The sequence below is a fragment of the Poeciliopsis prolifica genome, unplaced genomic scaffold (assembly GCF_027474105.1).
Source record: "Poeciliopsis prolifica strain line A6 unplaced genomic scaffold, Auburn_PproV2 SCAFFOLD013, whole genome shotgun sequence".
NCBI classification, from domain to species: domain Eukaryota; kingdom Metazoa; phylum Chordata; class Actinopteri; order Cyprinodontiformes; family Poeciliidae; genus Poeciliopsis; species Poeciliopsis prolifica.
The window spans coordinates 3,035,680-3,050,965 of NW_026562388.1; the positions used below are offsets into that span (position 1 = coordinate 3,035,680).

The 15,286-nt window shown below is 40.7% G+C and overlaps 1 protein-coding gene across 1 annotated transcript in view; it reads right to left on the minus strand.

Annotated features, from left to right (window-relative positions):
* Positions 1-15,286, minus strand: part of stag1a (stromal antigen 1a) — a 44,020-nt gene that overhangs the window by 4,094 nt on the left and 24,640 nt on the right. The window contains exons 2-27 of the mRNA XM_055038360.1: positions 10,104-10,322; positions 9,772-9,892; positions 9,455-9,610; positions 8,709-8,805; positions 8,482-8,558; positions 8,137-8,341; positions 7,902-8,053; positions 7,500-7,573; positions 7,276-7,399; positions 7,083-7,181; positions 6,900-6,979; positions 5,792-5,899; positions 5,576-5,690; positions 5,240-5,357; positions 4,889-4,992; positions 3,737-3,829; positions 3,228-3,521; positions 2,412-2,482; positions 2,096-2,264; positions 1,515-1,607; positions 1,249-1,423; positions 1,016-1,155; positions 751-852; positions 513-661; positions 305-433; positions 3-205 (exon numbers count right to left, since the gene is read on the minus strand). Coding sequence (XP_054894335.1) covers positions 3-205; positions 305-433; positions 513-661; positions 751-852; positions 1,016-1,155; positions 1,249-1,423; positions 1,515-1,607; positions 2,096-2,264; positions 2,412-2,482; positions 3,228-3,521; positions 3,737-3,829; positions 4,889-4,992; positions 5,240-5,357; positions 5,576-5,690; positions 5,792-5,899; positions 6,900-6,979; positions 7,083-7,181; positions 7,276-7,399; positions 7,500-7,573; positions 7,902-8,053; positions 8,137-8,341; positions 8,482-8,558; positions 8,709-8,805; positions 9,455-9,610; positions 9,772-9,892; positions 10,104-10,132 — 3,277 coding nt within the window. The 5' untranslated portion in view covers positions 10,133-10,322. The remainder of the gene's footprint in view (positions 1-2; positions 206-304; positions 434-512; positions 662-750; positions 853-1,015; positions 1,156-1,248; positions 1,424-1,514; positions 1,608-2,095; positions 2,265-2,411; positions 2,483-3,227; positions 3,522-3,736; positions 3,830-4,888; positions 4,993-5,239; positions 5,358-5,575; positions 5,691-5,791; positions 5,900-6,899; positions 6,980-7,082; positions 7,182-7,275; positions 7,400-7,499; positions 7,574-7,901; positions 8,054-8,136; positions 8,342-8,481; positions 8,559-8,708; positions 8,806-9,454; positions 9,611-9,771; positions 9,893-10,103; positions 10,323-15,286) is intronic.

Sequence of the window (15,286 nt, forward strand, 5' to 3'; positions counted from 1 at the left end):
ACCCTCGATGCGCTTCTTGTGCAGCGGCGGTCGTCCCTTCTTGCTGCGCACCGAGCCGGTTTTGCTGCTGGAGCCCGACGTGACGGACATGTGGTCCTCGTCGCCGCCCGTCAGCAGGCTGTTCCTGTAGGAGATGAGCGGCAGCCACACGTCCTCCCGACGCTCCGACATCGACTCCGACATGAACTTCTCCAGGTAGGAGTGCCTGAGGGAAGGGCATCATTTGACAATTTAAGTTTTGGGACTTTAATTTAGCCAAAAATTTATTGAATTTATTTATAAAAAAAAAAAAAGGAAAACTTACACTGTCTTTTTGTCTTGTCGTATTAGCTTGGAGGAGAATTCACTCAGGACCTCCAGGAAGGCCAGATTGATTGGTGGAAACTCCGACCCTCGAGGATTTTGATACTTAAATGCGAACTCTATTCCATCCCTGACATGAGCAAAGAGCAAAAACGGTGAGCAGTGAGCAGAAACAAAAAGACGGAGCCGTGAGGCAGCCAAAATCATACTTATGTAGCGTTGCAACAGCCTCTCTGGTCTTGATCTGATCCAGGCCAAAGGTCAGAGCGAAGCGGCGGGCCAGCTCCTTAATGCCGCTCACGTGAGACGACGTCCGATCCAGGTTGGGACCCTGATCCTGCAGAAGCTCGTTGAACAGCTGCGGCACGAACGAGAATGACCGTGTTTGCGGGGGAGCACAAGAGGACGGCTGGAAATCCGGAAGCAGAGACGACGGCGCTGCCTCACCTGCTGCAGACTGAGTATGAGTGTCTTAGCGCAGAGAATCTTATCCGTCTGTCTCGTTTTGCTGAGCGTTTCCTTGATGATGTCTCCGTAATCGTTGTAGTACTGAGGCACAGAGAATAAACGGACAAAAACGTGACAGAAAAGGACAATTTGGTGAATCACCAAATTGTGATTTTTCTTGTGTAAAAATGCAAAAATCCCTTCGTTTTCCTGTTTAAGAACCATAAAGGCCCTAGAGACGATCCATTTTAGCAGCTCAACACACCTTCATGTAGTGTTTAAAGATGTCAGCAGCAGCAGGCATGTCTACGATGTCATAGATGATGAGTTTGCAGAAAGCCGCAAGTAAATTCCTCCTCTTATGGAGCGCCTCGATCTTGTTGGCCTCGTCCTCCTCGTCTCCCTCTTCGCACACAAAAACAGATGCGGGGGGAAAAAAACGGATTAGCAGAAACGCCGAGGGACGTTTCTCTTGGTGTTTCTGCCAGAATTATTTACCCATGCTCTGGTTCTCGTCGTCCTGGTCGATAAAGACGTGATCCAGGACAAAGTTTAGCAGCTCGTTCTGCAGGGTCCCGTCGGGGTTGAATACCAGCGGCTGGAGGCCCTCCCTGCCCCCGGTGATCAGCTGGTGGCTGAAGATCATCAGCAGGTCGCAGAGAAGCATGAACGCCTGAACGAGACGGCAAATCTGCCTTGAATGAAACCGTAAACAAGACGAACGAGCGCGCGGCGGCTCGACGTCTCCCCCTGCTTTCACCCACCTGTTCTTTCACCGGCGTGTTGACGTTGGAGAGACACTGCTGGCAGACGGCGAGGAAAGACTTCACCACTCTCCTGAGAGCCAAGAGGTCGTCCTACGTGCAGGAGAGACGGACACCATTTTGAAAGTGTCAGGAATATTAAACGCTTGAACAGGAATCAATAAAACGCTACGAGCTCTTCAGAAAACTTCCTTTTCTTTAACAACACAATCATGTAATGAAAGGCTGATGTCTGAATTACATTTACTTCAACAGAACAATCGATAACCTGCTCAACAGCTCACAAAACACAAATGATCTTTTTATTCCTCAAACTTTGCCAATCACACATCCCTAATTAAATATTAGCAATTTATTTAAAGATGTATAAAAAAAAAATAGAGTTCATATACGACCAATATCAATATTTCTCCTCAAAGCAAATTAAAATAAAAATACAAAATATAGTTAGCTTGGGTAACAATCTGTCGAGTTAATTTCATGATTAAACGCCAGTAAAAACCCTGATCCTTACACCCCGACCTCTGAGTCTTTCACTAAACATAAAGCTGATATCTTAAGTACGGAGAGTGAAAATGCACCTTGCTGGGAACCCCCTCGGTGATCTTCACCAGCTGCCACAGGATGGAGTAGTGAGAGCACTGCAGGGCCTGCACAGCGATCTGCTCCGGCATGGATCCCTGCTCGATGCCCGCCTTCAGCAGCCGGTAGCAATTCCCGAACAAATCCCACCTTGTGAGATCGTGAGCGCTGAGGAGGAAACGGTACGGGAAGTCGTAGATGACAAAAGGGGTCACTGACTTTTGTGGTGCGCCGCAGAGCTTTCGTCCGATCTTTACGTGATTCCATCGTGAAATCATTCTTGGTTTCAATTCAATAAATGTACGGAGATCTTACTTGTGGAAAGCCGTGAGTCGTTTCAGAGTTGACAGAACGTTGTAGATGTCGTCGTCGTCAGCCTCTTCGCCCTGCATGACAACAAATACCTGTTTCTACACCTGACTGATATCAGCGATTTAAAAAGAAAAAGAAAAAAAAGAACCTTAAAAAAGAGAAGGTTTCTGCAGATGTAATGATGGCTGAATTCATCAGAACAAAGTCGTTCTGTACAAGTTTTCCATCTTTAAATCAACCATTTTGCTCAGGTTGCTTATATACGTCAATATTTCCCTTTTTTTGACACTGGAACTGGACCTTAGATCAAATCCAGAGCGAATTATATTAAAAACAGCTGACTTGAATCACAGTTTTAGTTAACTTCATTGTATAAAACTCCCACCAAAAAACAGGATTGACTGTTGCTGATGCTGTCCAAGAAACTTGAGTTCAGTTTTAAACTTAAAGACAAAAGAATCTAGAGGCCCAAAATTTCCCCTTCTTATCCAGACTTTAAAAATAAAGTAAAATTAATTTTTCTGTAGTTTTCCAGAGTTTGTAGAAGCCTTATTTGAAAATGCTGGGTTTTTAAATGCTGCTAGCTTCTTAGAAATCAAGAGTTAAGAATCTACATTTTTAAGGAAAGAAACATTTTTTTTACTGTTACTAAGACCGAACCTACCATTGTCTCTGTGGACATATTTTACACTTTACACCACACATTTTCTGCCAGAACACGACAATAGAAACCTGTATTTCAACAAAACATCCTTGATTTTCGAGGCATTCCTCTATTATACGGAGAACACAAGGATGACACACGGTCACTAATCGTACCTCCTGCAGCAGCTCTTCCACAGAGTGTGCAAAGCGGTCGGTCATCTCGTCGATGAGCTGCGAGCGGGCGATGTCCACGCGGTTCATGATAGTGTACTCCTCGGAGCAGAGGATGCTGTAGGTTTTGCTGCAGGCCTCCAGGACGTCCGTCTCTATGTGTTTCTCCACCACCAACCGGATCTGCTTCAGCAAGGCGTCCAGGTGCTTCTCCATGCGCCCGGCGCTGTAAACGTCCAGGTCAAAGAACTGTGGGATCTGCAGCAGGTTGGCCACTTTCTCTGCATCTGCCTGGTACTGAGAGGGGGAGGACACAGTGAAAAGAGTTGGAAGAATTTAAAATGTAAATGACAACAGCTCTAATCAGCTTTGACACTCGGTAGAATAATTTACGTTCTCTCAGTGGACTACACTGACAGATTAACTGGTGTCTAGGAAATCAAACTCTGAGCGATTCATGTGACAAACAGGTTAATCTGAGTCATTAGTCACTGGCTGCTGTGAAAGCTTACCTTGGATAACAGCATTGGAAGGGCCATGATGAAGTGTTCAGTGAGTTTGTTCTTGTCGTCTATTTGGGTTTTCCTCTCTTTCGCTGTCAGTACCTGGAAAGGGAAAAAAACAAAACACTTAGGGCTGCGAAAACTTAAAATTAGCCAAAAATGCTAATGCTAGCCTAAATGCTGTCAGTGGCATGTGGGGCATCACAAGCATGTCTTACATTGACTTCCTCCATTCAGTGTGCTAAACATGACTAAGAAATACAAAAAAACAGCTAAGAATCTTATTTTAGGGAAAAGGCTACTGCTAACGTTTGTGCTAATGTTGCTGAGCTGCCTTCTGATGTTTGCTTTTGCAAAAGTAAAAATTTGACATTTACTTTGTGGCACTTGGTTACCAGAAAACATGCTCATCTCTTAGCAACAGATAAACAACAGATATTGTTATTGTTCACAAAACATAAGATTTTTCTGCTCTCTTGAAATACTATTTACTACTTAACAAGAATTGTGCAGTCGGTGAATTTGGCAGAAAAGTGAAAATGATTATTATTATTTTTTTTTTGGGTCATTGGTGGTAAATATATTATAAAAACAGAAATTCAGAAGTAATCTGATTTATAATTTGTGGCACTTGGTTAAAAAAAGACATGTTATCGCAGGGGTGGGCACTCCAGGTCCTCGAGGGCCGGTCTCCTGCAACTTTTAGATGTATCTCTACTTCAACACACCTGAGTCAAATACTGAGGTCATTAGCAGGACTCTGGAGAACTTGATTGCATTTAGGAGGTGATTCAGCTATTGGATTCAGATGTGTTGGATCAGGGAGACAACCAAGAGTTGCAAGACACCGGCCCTCGAGGACCAGGAGTGCCCACCCCTGTGTTATCAGCTCACCACAGCCTACTTTTTTGCATCCTGATTAAGGTACCATTAGACCACATTTTTCCTCGTTCTTAGACAATTCAGCACACAAATCTAATTCATCATTATTTTCCTCTTGGGTGGTCACTGTTGTTACCTATTGATGGTATAGCAATGTCAGCCTTTTTCAGAAATGATATAGAAACATTGCAAACGAAAAGGCTGGATATAATAGAAAAAGATTTTAAAAAAAAAAAGATCATATGCATAAATGAGTGTTATTTTTTTTAGATAACCCACTCGTTTGCCAGTGCCTCTGCCAACAGGTGGGTGTGCCTCGGCCGCCTGTCGGATGGTGCACACCGTCAGCTCTATCAACGCGCTCTCCTGTCTGTCTGACAACACTACAGGGAGAGGGCAAAACAAACAAACAAAAACTCAGTGAGGAAAAAATAAAACTAACATGGAGACAATTATCAGCAAAAGTCAGAGACAAAGAGAATTAAAGCGGAGCTAGCGTTTCATGAAACGGGATTTTATTACATCATTGGTCTTCCTGCTGCTTCTCAAGCTGCGATGTGCTTGATGTGAAGTAGCTCGGAGGCATTTCACAGGCATCCACAGAAAATAAGTACAAAGAGCCGGCCTTACTCTCTTCTCCCTGAACGGGCTCCTCCAGCAGAAGTTCAGTCATGCATTCCCAGTCTTTCAGCAGCTCCTGAGAACTTTCCCACAGCGAGTCAACCAGGTACGCTGCATGCTCATGAAGCTGGACACAAAGGCACATTAAATATTGACAGAGACAGGGGAACACGCTGCTAAAACAGATTTCTTTTTGGAATCGCCTGGTGACTGCAGTAATCTCGGGTTACATATTTCTAGCAAAAACAAAGTCAGCAAACATAATGCGGATTGGTGATTAATGAGACGGAAACTCTTTCTTCTAAACTACGACTTAAAAGGAGCTTGCATTGAGCTGCGTCTGACCTCGCTCTCCAAGAAGAAGAGAACCAGCATCCGGATGAGATTCCCATTGGGACTGCTCCTCCCTCGCCGCTTAGCCAGAGCTTCTTCAGCCTGTGGGTCATGGCGACTGAACAACCTGACGTTGACGAAGAGTTTGAGGTGTAAAGTAAAGGAGAGAGCCGTTTGGTAAGAGATCAAAGTTAAGCTTAATCAAGAGTATGGTAGGGTTGGACTTGCTTTCTGTGAAGGAACTCTCCTGCAGCAACTGCAACGGGTCTGTGAGCGGAGTAAACCAGGTGGTACACGTTCTCGCAGTCCTCGTTTGACAAAGCGTCTTCACTGCCCCTGAAGCAAACAACAGCAGCAGCTTAAAAATGTGCATTTTGATAAGCAACTAATCTAAAAAGTATCTAAGATTTAAACTAACTCAAATTTGTCAACACTTGTCAAATTTTGTCGCATTGCAACCGAAAACATCAATGTATTCTTCTAGGATTGTATGTTCAATTCTTTCTAGGGTTACCTTGTTTTTAACTCCATCCATCTTCCCAACAACACCCATCAGCTCCCCTCTTTCCGCTGAAGGAAAGTGTTCCTACATGTTTCAAAGTGGGGAAGGTGTAATAAAAGTGTTCCTCCATACAGCGTTTTGCATTCAACCTCAGCTTAGATCTCATCTCACGATGCTTCGTCTACGTTTTTGTATAGATAGACTTCAGACATTCTTTCAACACCTGTTAAGAGTTTAGGCTGAGCCTAAAAAATCTAACCCGTAGACGTTGTGTCTGAGCTTGATCCAATCCTACTAATTAACTGTAATCATAGGCTCGAGGCCAAAGTAAACCCAACATAGTTTTAATTAAGATTTTACTGCTTTGACCACCGTTCGAGTAAGTACTATAACTCCTGTTTTTAGCTTTTGTTGAACATCTTCCAGCTCCATCTGGTCTCTTGCTGTAACCGAGTGCGACTCAACTGGGATGTGTGTTGACAGACGCATTGTCCAACAAACTCTGCTTGTTACGGTCTATGGAACGTCTACCCCTATTTTCTTTCTTTCCTCAATAGCATCAAGAATTTACTCTTCTATTTAGACAATGATAAGTTGAGTAACAAAACTTTATATTGTGTTGCTGATGTATTGCCTGACTCAACCTGGCCATCAATTTCAGTCCTGAAAGGAAATTAAAACCATATATGTTTTCTAAAGAATAAAATCGCAATGAACCACATTGAAGTTTGTGGTTTTAAAAAAAAAAGACAAAATGTCAAAACGTTGAAGGGGATTGAATAACTTTGCAAGCTACTGAAGTGCTGGCATTTTGAAAGACGCCAAACTACTCACTGCAGAATGAGTGTGACCAGTCTAATGGCCTCCACAGCCACGTCGTACTCCTTATCCAGTGTCATCGATACAATCCGGTCCTGCCAAGACAGGCACATTTTAAGCAGAGGAGAAATTGCAAAAGAACCGAATTAAAATCAGCTGGGCTGCTGTATGCCATGAAAGCGATTCTGATTCTATTACCTTGAAGCGGTTGGTGAAGAGCTCCAGCTTGGGGAATAGCTCTCTGTTTGTGTAAAGGTTCTGCAGAGCCTTCAGGCATTTCAGACGCACTTCTCCTTGCTGAAAACAAAGCCGAGAGAAATATGGGTTATAAAGCCCTCTCCTGCCGTTACGGGAACCTCTATAAGAAGTGGTTGTATGGCAGAGCGCTCACCCGGTCATGTAGTGTCCAGCCAACATATTTTAGGTAGCTATCATTGAGAAATGCATCACTGTACATCTTCATCCACACGCCGATCTCCTCAATGCAAATGGCTCGAATCTCAGCGATAGCATCCCTAGGAAATATAGACAATACCTCGGTTACGTGTAGTTTACAAAAAAAACAATAGTTATGTAAAAATCTTCTATAAAATATCTGATAAGATAAATGTTTACCTGTAGCGATGCACAAAGATGCCTTTAAAGATGGAGTTCATCATATTTTCTATTTCATCTTGATTTTCCTGAAGCTAAACACAAAAATAGCCTAAGATCACATTCAGTGTTATTCCTTCACACAACATTGTATTTTCTTATGTGGAAAAAGACAAAAAAAAAAAAATAGAAAGAATCAGATTAGCAACTTATCATACTTTGCTTCTAAAGAAATTAACACGAAGGTGAAAGTTGATTGATAATGACATTTGACAAAATGTAAAATACATTGCTTATTTCATAGTTTCTGACTGATGCTTTTATCATGTAAAGCACTTTAAGCTGCCTTGTTTTAGTTAATGAAAAATACCAATAAACTTGACAGAGAAAATAAGTGAAACCGCGGATTTAGCATCAACCAACCTCCTTCCTTTTCTGTAGCAGCAGTTCCAGCTTCTCATTGGCTCGTTTGCCAGCTATCTTGTTCCTCTCTGCCTCGTATTGTCTCTGAGTGTTGTCCTGATGGATGCTCAGGTTCAACGCGACGTTGACTAGCGCTGTCATCAGCTTCATCGCTACACAGAGATAACATCGATCACGTTCGCTCAAAATCATTTTTCTTATGAACTAGCGGATTTCTAATATCGTCGGTGAATACCTGCGAGTGTGGACGTGTGTCTGAAGGCTCGCACTTGGGAGTCCGACAGTCCGGTGAGGAGCGAAATGACTGTATCCATCATGTACTCGTCATAGATGATGCTGTACTGACACTGGCGGATCAAAACGCCGATGAACTCGCAGAAGTTGTAGCGAAACTTTTTCCACATAGGGCCGGGCATCGTTAGAGGATAATCCCCACTATCCTGTTGACACAAGGTGAGAGACTTTAACATCTGGATTTATATTTTGTACCATTTTGTATCCATTTCAAATACTTAAATTGTTTTAGACAATAATATGTCCCACGGTAAAAAAACAACAACAAAAAAAACCACACAGGTACCTCATCAAATTCCTCAGTCATCTTACGGATGATCTCCGCATTCTGCATGTTCCTGAACATCTCTATCCTCACAGTGCCTGCAATCACAACAGCATGGGACACGTTCTCATTTCTTTCTCCGGTCAGGTGAGAAAAGAGATGATGTAAAAGTGAAGCTAAATTAGAATCGTAACTTGTTATACTGAGGTAAAATCTTAATAAAGATTTTTTAAAAATTGAAGTCACACCTTTGCAGCCTGAGCACTGGATGAAAAAGTTGATGAGGTCCAGCAGAGCCAAGTCTCTGTCCTGTTTGTATGCTTCAATCCACTCATCAACCACAGACTGCACATATATATATAAAAAAGGACAAATTTTCACATTTTGTACAAAATAAGCCTTTGATGTGTGTCACTTATAAAAAAAATGCTTATGTCACTTATTGCAATTTGCAACAAAGAACATTTTAAAACAGAATATACAGCCAAAAACTGCAATGGATTAAGCTCACTATAAATATTTCTTTAATGAATTATAACTTGGCTGTGTTAGTGAAATCAGAAACTTTTAAAAGAAGAATCACTGCAGAGTTGCAAATGTAAAATAGGAATTTATGGCTGATATTTCTGTAGCGATTATACTTTGAATCTTTGCATGGACGTATGCCCAGTTTTGCAGCTGGATAGATAAAATATGAATGAATAGAGGGGCAAGTGGATGTTGGATTGACAAATAAATAGGTAGAGGAATGCAGGATGGGTGGATGATGGACAGACAAAAGAAAACATGAATGCAGGATGAACGGATAGAGGGACAGATGAACAAAGTCGAAGGAAAACAAGATGATTGACTGATGGATGATCACAAATGTGAAACAAGAGAAAATCTGGAAAGTCTGCAAAGCACAAGAAGCTAATTCCATAATGAGAGACTGTAAAAACCTGAGATAAGTTGTTGATTAAAACAATAAAAGAAAAAAGTAGGAAAAGATCACCTGCATTGCACTCTTTCCCAGTTTGACGACTTCAAACAGGGTGACGGGCTCCCCTCCGTTTCCGTTCTGTTGAGCCACGCCGTTTGCTTTCCCCCTCCCTCTGGTCATGCTCATTGTCTTGTCTGTCGGAGACTTCCGGGGCTTCTTATTGGACGTCTTTAGAGAGCAAAACATCAACAACACAGAAAGAAAAACACTCATTAAAAAAAAGTTGATGGTGGTAAGGGTGGGGGGAGATTTGTGCACACATGCTCTCCGCCACTCTCGTCATTTCTTGTACAGATCCTGTTTCTCAGCGCCAAGACAAAAATTTCTACCTGTGTCTGTTTTCCAGGCCTTCCTCTCTTCTTCTTGCCTTTCATCTCTGGGTCTTCCATCTCAGTCATGTTCATGCTTAAGCTCACAGTATCCGTCGCCCCAGACTCATTAGAGGAGTCCCTTAAAGAGAAAAATCCCACATTTTAGTGTTCGACTTCTTTAGAAGATCTAATTCTGAACAAACAAACAGATCTCCTGTTACAAACAAAAACAAGACTACAAACTCTTCTGTGATTATTATTTCAAAACACAAAACTTAATGTGTTTGGAGATCAAACCTAAGACTGTTAAAATAAAAAAAATTAAATAATTCTTGAGGTGTTTCTCTTACTGTAGGACAGGAAGCTCCGAGGTGATCATCTTGGTTAGATGGGGAGCTGTTGACCTCTGCAGCTCTGCTTGTGAGCGTCTTCAGCAATGAGTGAAGCCGAGGTGTGAACACTCTGGTACGGGATTGCCGGTACGAAGGGGGAAAAGGTCTGGAAGGGCGGGCAGGAGAGAGCCTTTTGGATGGACAGCGCTCAACTTGCCGGCACTTAACTCTCATCAGCTGTAGGAAGGAAGAAGAAGAAAAAAACGACAGAGATATGGGTTATCAAAACCGGTCAATGTGGCAATGAAAGACAAATTTACATGATATTTATACACATCTGGAAACTTGTAACAACTCTCACAGTTTACATGAGGTTAGAGGTCGCGGTCAGAATGGTGCTGTAGTGCACGTGACTTTTACAGAACAATCAAATGACCAAAGAGAGACCATTCAGCTGGAACAGTTGTAGACGTGGAAATGTGGAAAGGAGGACACCAACTGGTCAATTTGAGAACTACAAGCTCAAAATATTGCTTAGTTTGGGAGAGCTTGTACAAAGAAATGTGAAGCAACCCATTGTACAGAATTGATCAAAAATACAACTTATAATTAGTTAAAGATATTTAGTAAACATATTTAATTGAATAAAACCGCATAATTAGGATATCACGGTTTTGCAGTAGGAAATAGATTAACATAAACTTGAGAAAATGAGCAATTTGATTACAAGTGTATGATCTAATGATACACTTAAAAGAATAGTAGTTGAAAAGTAACTAAAAAAAATCCAGCATAATAAAAACATGAAAAAGAAATTGTAAAATCGCATAAATACAAAACATTTAAGCCATAATAAAAAAAAATAGGTAGACTATCACTCAACAAATTTAGAATCAAAGATAAAAATTTACTTATTAAACAAATCCATTAAAAGTAATAACTACAATGGGAGGAGCAATACCTCGCTCAACCACAAGAGGCAGCATGCTCCACAAAGTCCTCCACCTGCATCTCCACATTGCTTAATTGGGCTTTAATACGAGGGAAAAAAGCCTGAAAAAATATATACCGAGACTAACTTAGGCTAAAAACAGCATCTTTGGTCATTCTGTTCACCTACAGAGGATTTTAGCATCAGATTTCCCTCAGCGTGCGTCAACGTGCATACATGTGTGTTTGAAAGTAGATCTAGGCAACAGTAGGGGGCAGGCTAAGAGAGTGTGTATTTAAATGTTGCTTTCCACGCAGTGTTTGTAGTGTGGAGCAGCATGGGAAGGAGAGCGCCTTGTTCCAACAGAAGCAGGCAGAGGTAAGACAGGAGCTGTCCTCTGGCCGCGAGAGAGTAAACGAGTTCAGACAAAACCCCGGAGGACTTTATTTATTAGGTTAGCAATCCAGTGAGACATTTCACTGTAATACTGCCAGTTTAGGAGCTGATGTCCTCCTTTCCTGGATTGTGACACTTTTGCTGCACAGACAGAAGACATATAAAGACAGAGGCTTGTTTTTTTATTACTGTCACTACTTGTGATCAGCAAGGATGGAGAAAATGTGCATCGATGGGAGTCAAAACTCTTGCATAAGCATAGACGCAGGGGTTAAATTGCATTATAAACAATATTCACCCCATAAACATATTTTTAAGAGCGCCATCTAAATAAGTCAGGTGTGTGATATGTAAACACAAATAGATAAGCAAACAAATGCAGGAAAGATCGTTCACTGCTGTACATTCTTTGCAAAAATATGTGTAACATTTTTTTCATATCACACAATAATCACAAACTTGAGGATTTTATGCAAGAGGCCAACTCAAAGTAGTCAATGATTTGCATTTTTTGTTGTTGTTGTTGCCCCAAATAAAAACCTGAGAAGTGTGGCATGCTTTTGTTTTCAACTTCACTCCGATACTTCCTTAAAAAAAATGTTTTCAAAAGTTAGAAAATTTGTGACTTGTGTGATTCTCTTCCTCATCACAATTATCTTAAGCATAAAATCCCAATGAAATACAGCTAACATGGAAAAAAAAGTGGAGGAAAATAGTTTAAGGATATGAATACTTTTACAAGACGCTACCTGAGACTTACAGATGAGCCTTTACACTGCTTTTTGCTTGAGGAGCAGAACACTGAACTGTCTAAAAATAAAAGAAATAAGAAGAAAACATACTGAATTTATGGCATATCTATGCAGCCTGAAGCGACAGGTTTAGTATCTGAATTGTTAAGCACTTTTCCCTTCAGTAGTAGAGATGCCAGCAACCCCACCTCCACAGGCTGCAACTCACAGGGTGATCTACATAAGCTGCCGGCTCTTATTTACCGTATCGTATTTCAGCTTTCTATTGGCTGACAAGCCAAGTTTATCTGAATGGATTCTCACAACATGTCTTCGTTTAAAAACAAATAAGAAAAAAAAATGTCTGAGTAAGAGAGAGCAGGAAACGAATCTGCATGAGACTGTGTTAATGTGTGCAAGTGAGTAAGTCAGGAGCCGGCCTGACTCATTACCGACCAACAACTACATAATCCCAGACGTGCGCTTGTTTGCTTTAATTTTTGTGACGCTTGAGCCCTCTGTGGCTTTCTCACACCTGCACATAAACACACAGAAGAATGTAGCAGCTTTGACCGCGGGCTATTAATAATTAATAATAACTCCTCGGCGTTTGGAAGACAAAGCAGACATCATCGACAGCATTCACTTTGGAGCAGTCGGCCCTTAAAAGTTTCTTATTTTATTTGCATTGCTGCTGAAGGTGAACACTGACTGCGGCAGGTCAGATTGAATATTGTTGTCGATATTCAATCAAGTCCCTGAATGTATTTTATTTCTAGCGATAGAAATGCTGTGGCGTATTGATATTAGCCGATTGCTGTCAAATTAGTTTTGACTTTCCAGTTTGCTGAAATACTGAAAAACAGCATAAAGCGTTTCATTCCTAAAAATACAGATTTTCTGTCAAGCTTTCTAAAGCTGCCTGAAAAACAAAGGCCGAGGCAGCTGACGTTCAGTTCAACTCATCAGGAGAATTGTAATTTGAAACATCTGGAACACATTTCACTTTGTGCCATTTTTAAAATGATCATTTCATGCAATGGTTTTATTGAGCACACTCTAAACCAGTTGCATCCAGTTTAACATACCAGCATTTATTGCAAAGCTATTGCTAAATATTCTGATAATTATCACAACAAACCCACATATTCTCTCTTCCGTCGATGCTGCGATGACAACGGAGATTTGATGTCTTCGGCAGCTGTCACGAAGATTTTATGACTATCATTGAGGAAGTCATCATCCAGTTGCAAACATAAGATCAAGGTCCCATTCGATTCACTTTTAATTCAGACGTGTCAGAGTGTCTTATTTGACCAAACTCTTGGTACCTGATGTGAGGGAAAGCTGTGTGAGCCGCTCTAGCAATTACATTTTACGATGTTCAAAGCAAAGCGCCAAGTTTATGAAGCACGAAAACAAATGTTTCTGTAGGTTTTGTCCACACAATAATAACTGGACGAACACTGAAATAGCTGCATAAACATACTAGCATATAAGTATATCTCTTCAAGTTATGAGACTTAAGTATTATATATATATATATATATATATATATATATATATATATATATATATATATATATATATATATATATATATATATATATATGATTTCAATTAAGTATTTAAATATGATTCACAATTGGCAGACCCCAAGTATAAATGACTTAGGAGAATTTAAACTTTCACTTCATGCAGTGTGTGTGTGTGTGTGTGTGTGTGTGTGTGTGCGTGCGTGCGCATTAAAAACAGTCTATGTTTGAGTGTCTACTTATGAGCAAGTGCAAGAGACAAGGAGTGAGCATCTGAGAGTCACTTTACATGCATGCCATGTTCTCCAGGAGGCAGACTGTTGTTGCTATAGAAACTGGTGTGAGCCATGAGCCTAGCAGTGAAGCCACATTTGATTGGCTGAGTGGAAACAGGAGGAACCAAAAAGAGGGGGGGGAGCAGAACAGAACCTGCTTATTACAGACTTATTCTGTGTGTCATTAAGGATGACTTAAAGACACCCATTGGCATCTCCTCTGCTGGCTAGAATTGTTTTCAAATATCTATAATGATGATCTCTGAAAGGTCAAATGAACATTGAACTATTAAGAACCGGACAGTTTATCAAAACTGTGTAACCAAAATGCAAGCAGAGATTTAGAAAGGTTTTAAAGAGCTGCAATCGGTATAAATAGAACAAAAAACTTGGCACAGCTTTATCTGAACGAAACAGATATGATCCTTATCAAAAAGGAAGCTTAACTTATTTGCCATTCAATAATATTCAAAACAAACCCACATGTATAATTCTAATACCTGCATTAAAAGATCTTGTGGCTACACTATCCAATTCAGCCCATTTTTTGCGTCTGTAAAATATTTCAACCTTGTTATTTTAATGACATGCATGTTTACATGTGGTCAAATTATGAAACTAAAATTGAACAATAAAATTATTAATAATTTTAGTGCATAACAGACCATCTACTGACCATGACAATCATATATTCTGTCATTACGTCCACATCCAGTTATTTCTATAAGATATTGCTTAAGGCTAATATTTTCTGAGGTCTTGCCATAGTAAGACTTCAGTACTTTCATTAAAAGTTAGAATACAGCAAGCCAACCTAAATGGTAGAGTTCCAACTAATTTATTTGAAAAACACTGTCATTAAACATACTTAACTTTATTAGCCAATAAATCAAAGAGTTGATACCAGAATGTGTTCACGCATGCTGTCGCGGAAACAAGTTGTAACATTGACATAACAAGAAATTTGTTATATCCTGCTCCTTTCACTAAAGCAGTGCTTCTCAATTATTTTCCGTTACGCCCCCCTAGCAAGAAGAAAACTATTCGCGCCCCCCACTCCCCACCGTGACTATCCATCTCTGCATAACATTTTTTCCTTATTAACATTTTTTTCGCTGAAAAAACTCTAGCGGCTTATCGGCGTGATTGGGATGTAACGTATTTAAGTGACGCGCTAATTTATTTGGCTTCATGCTGTCCGCTGCGAGCATTTTTAGACACAGCAAACACAGCGGTCTTTCCTCTTCTCCAACTGTAGTCACAGTGAAGCCAAGCGCTAAATACGCTTCGTCGTATTTCCTCTTCTTAGCTTTCGGTTGACTTTCTGTTGTCT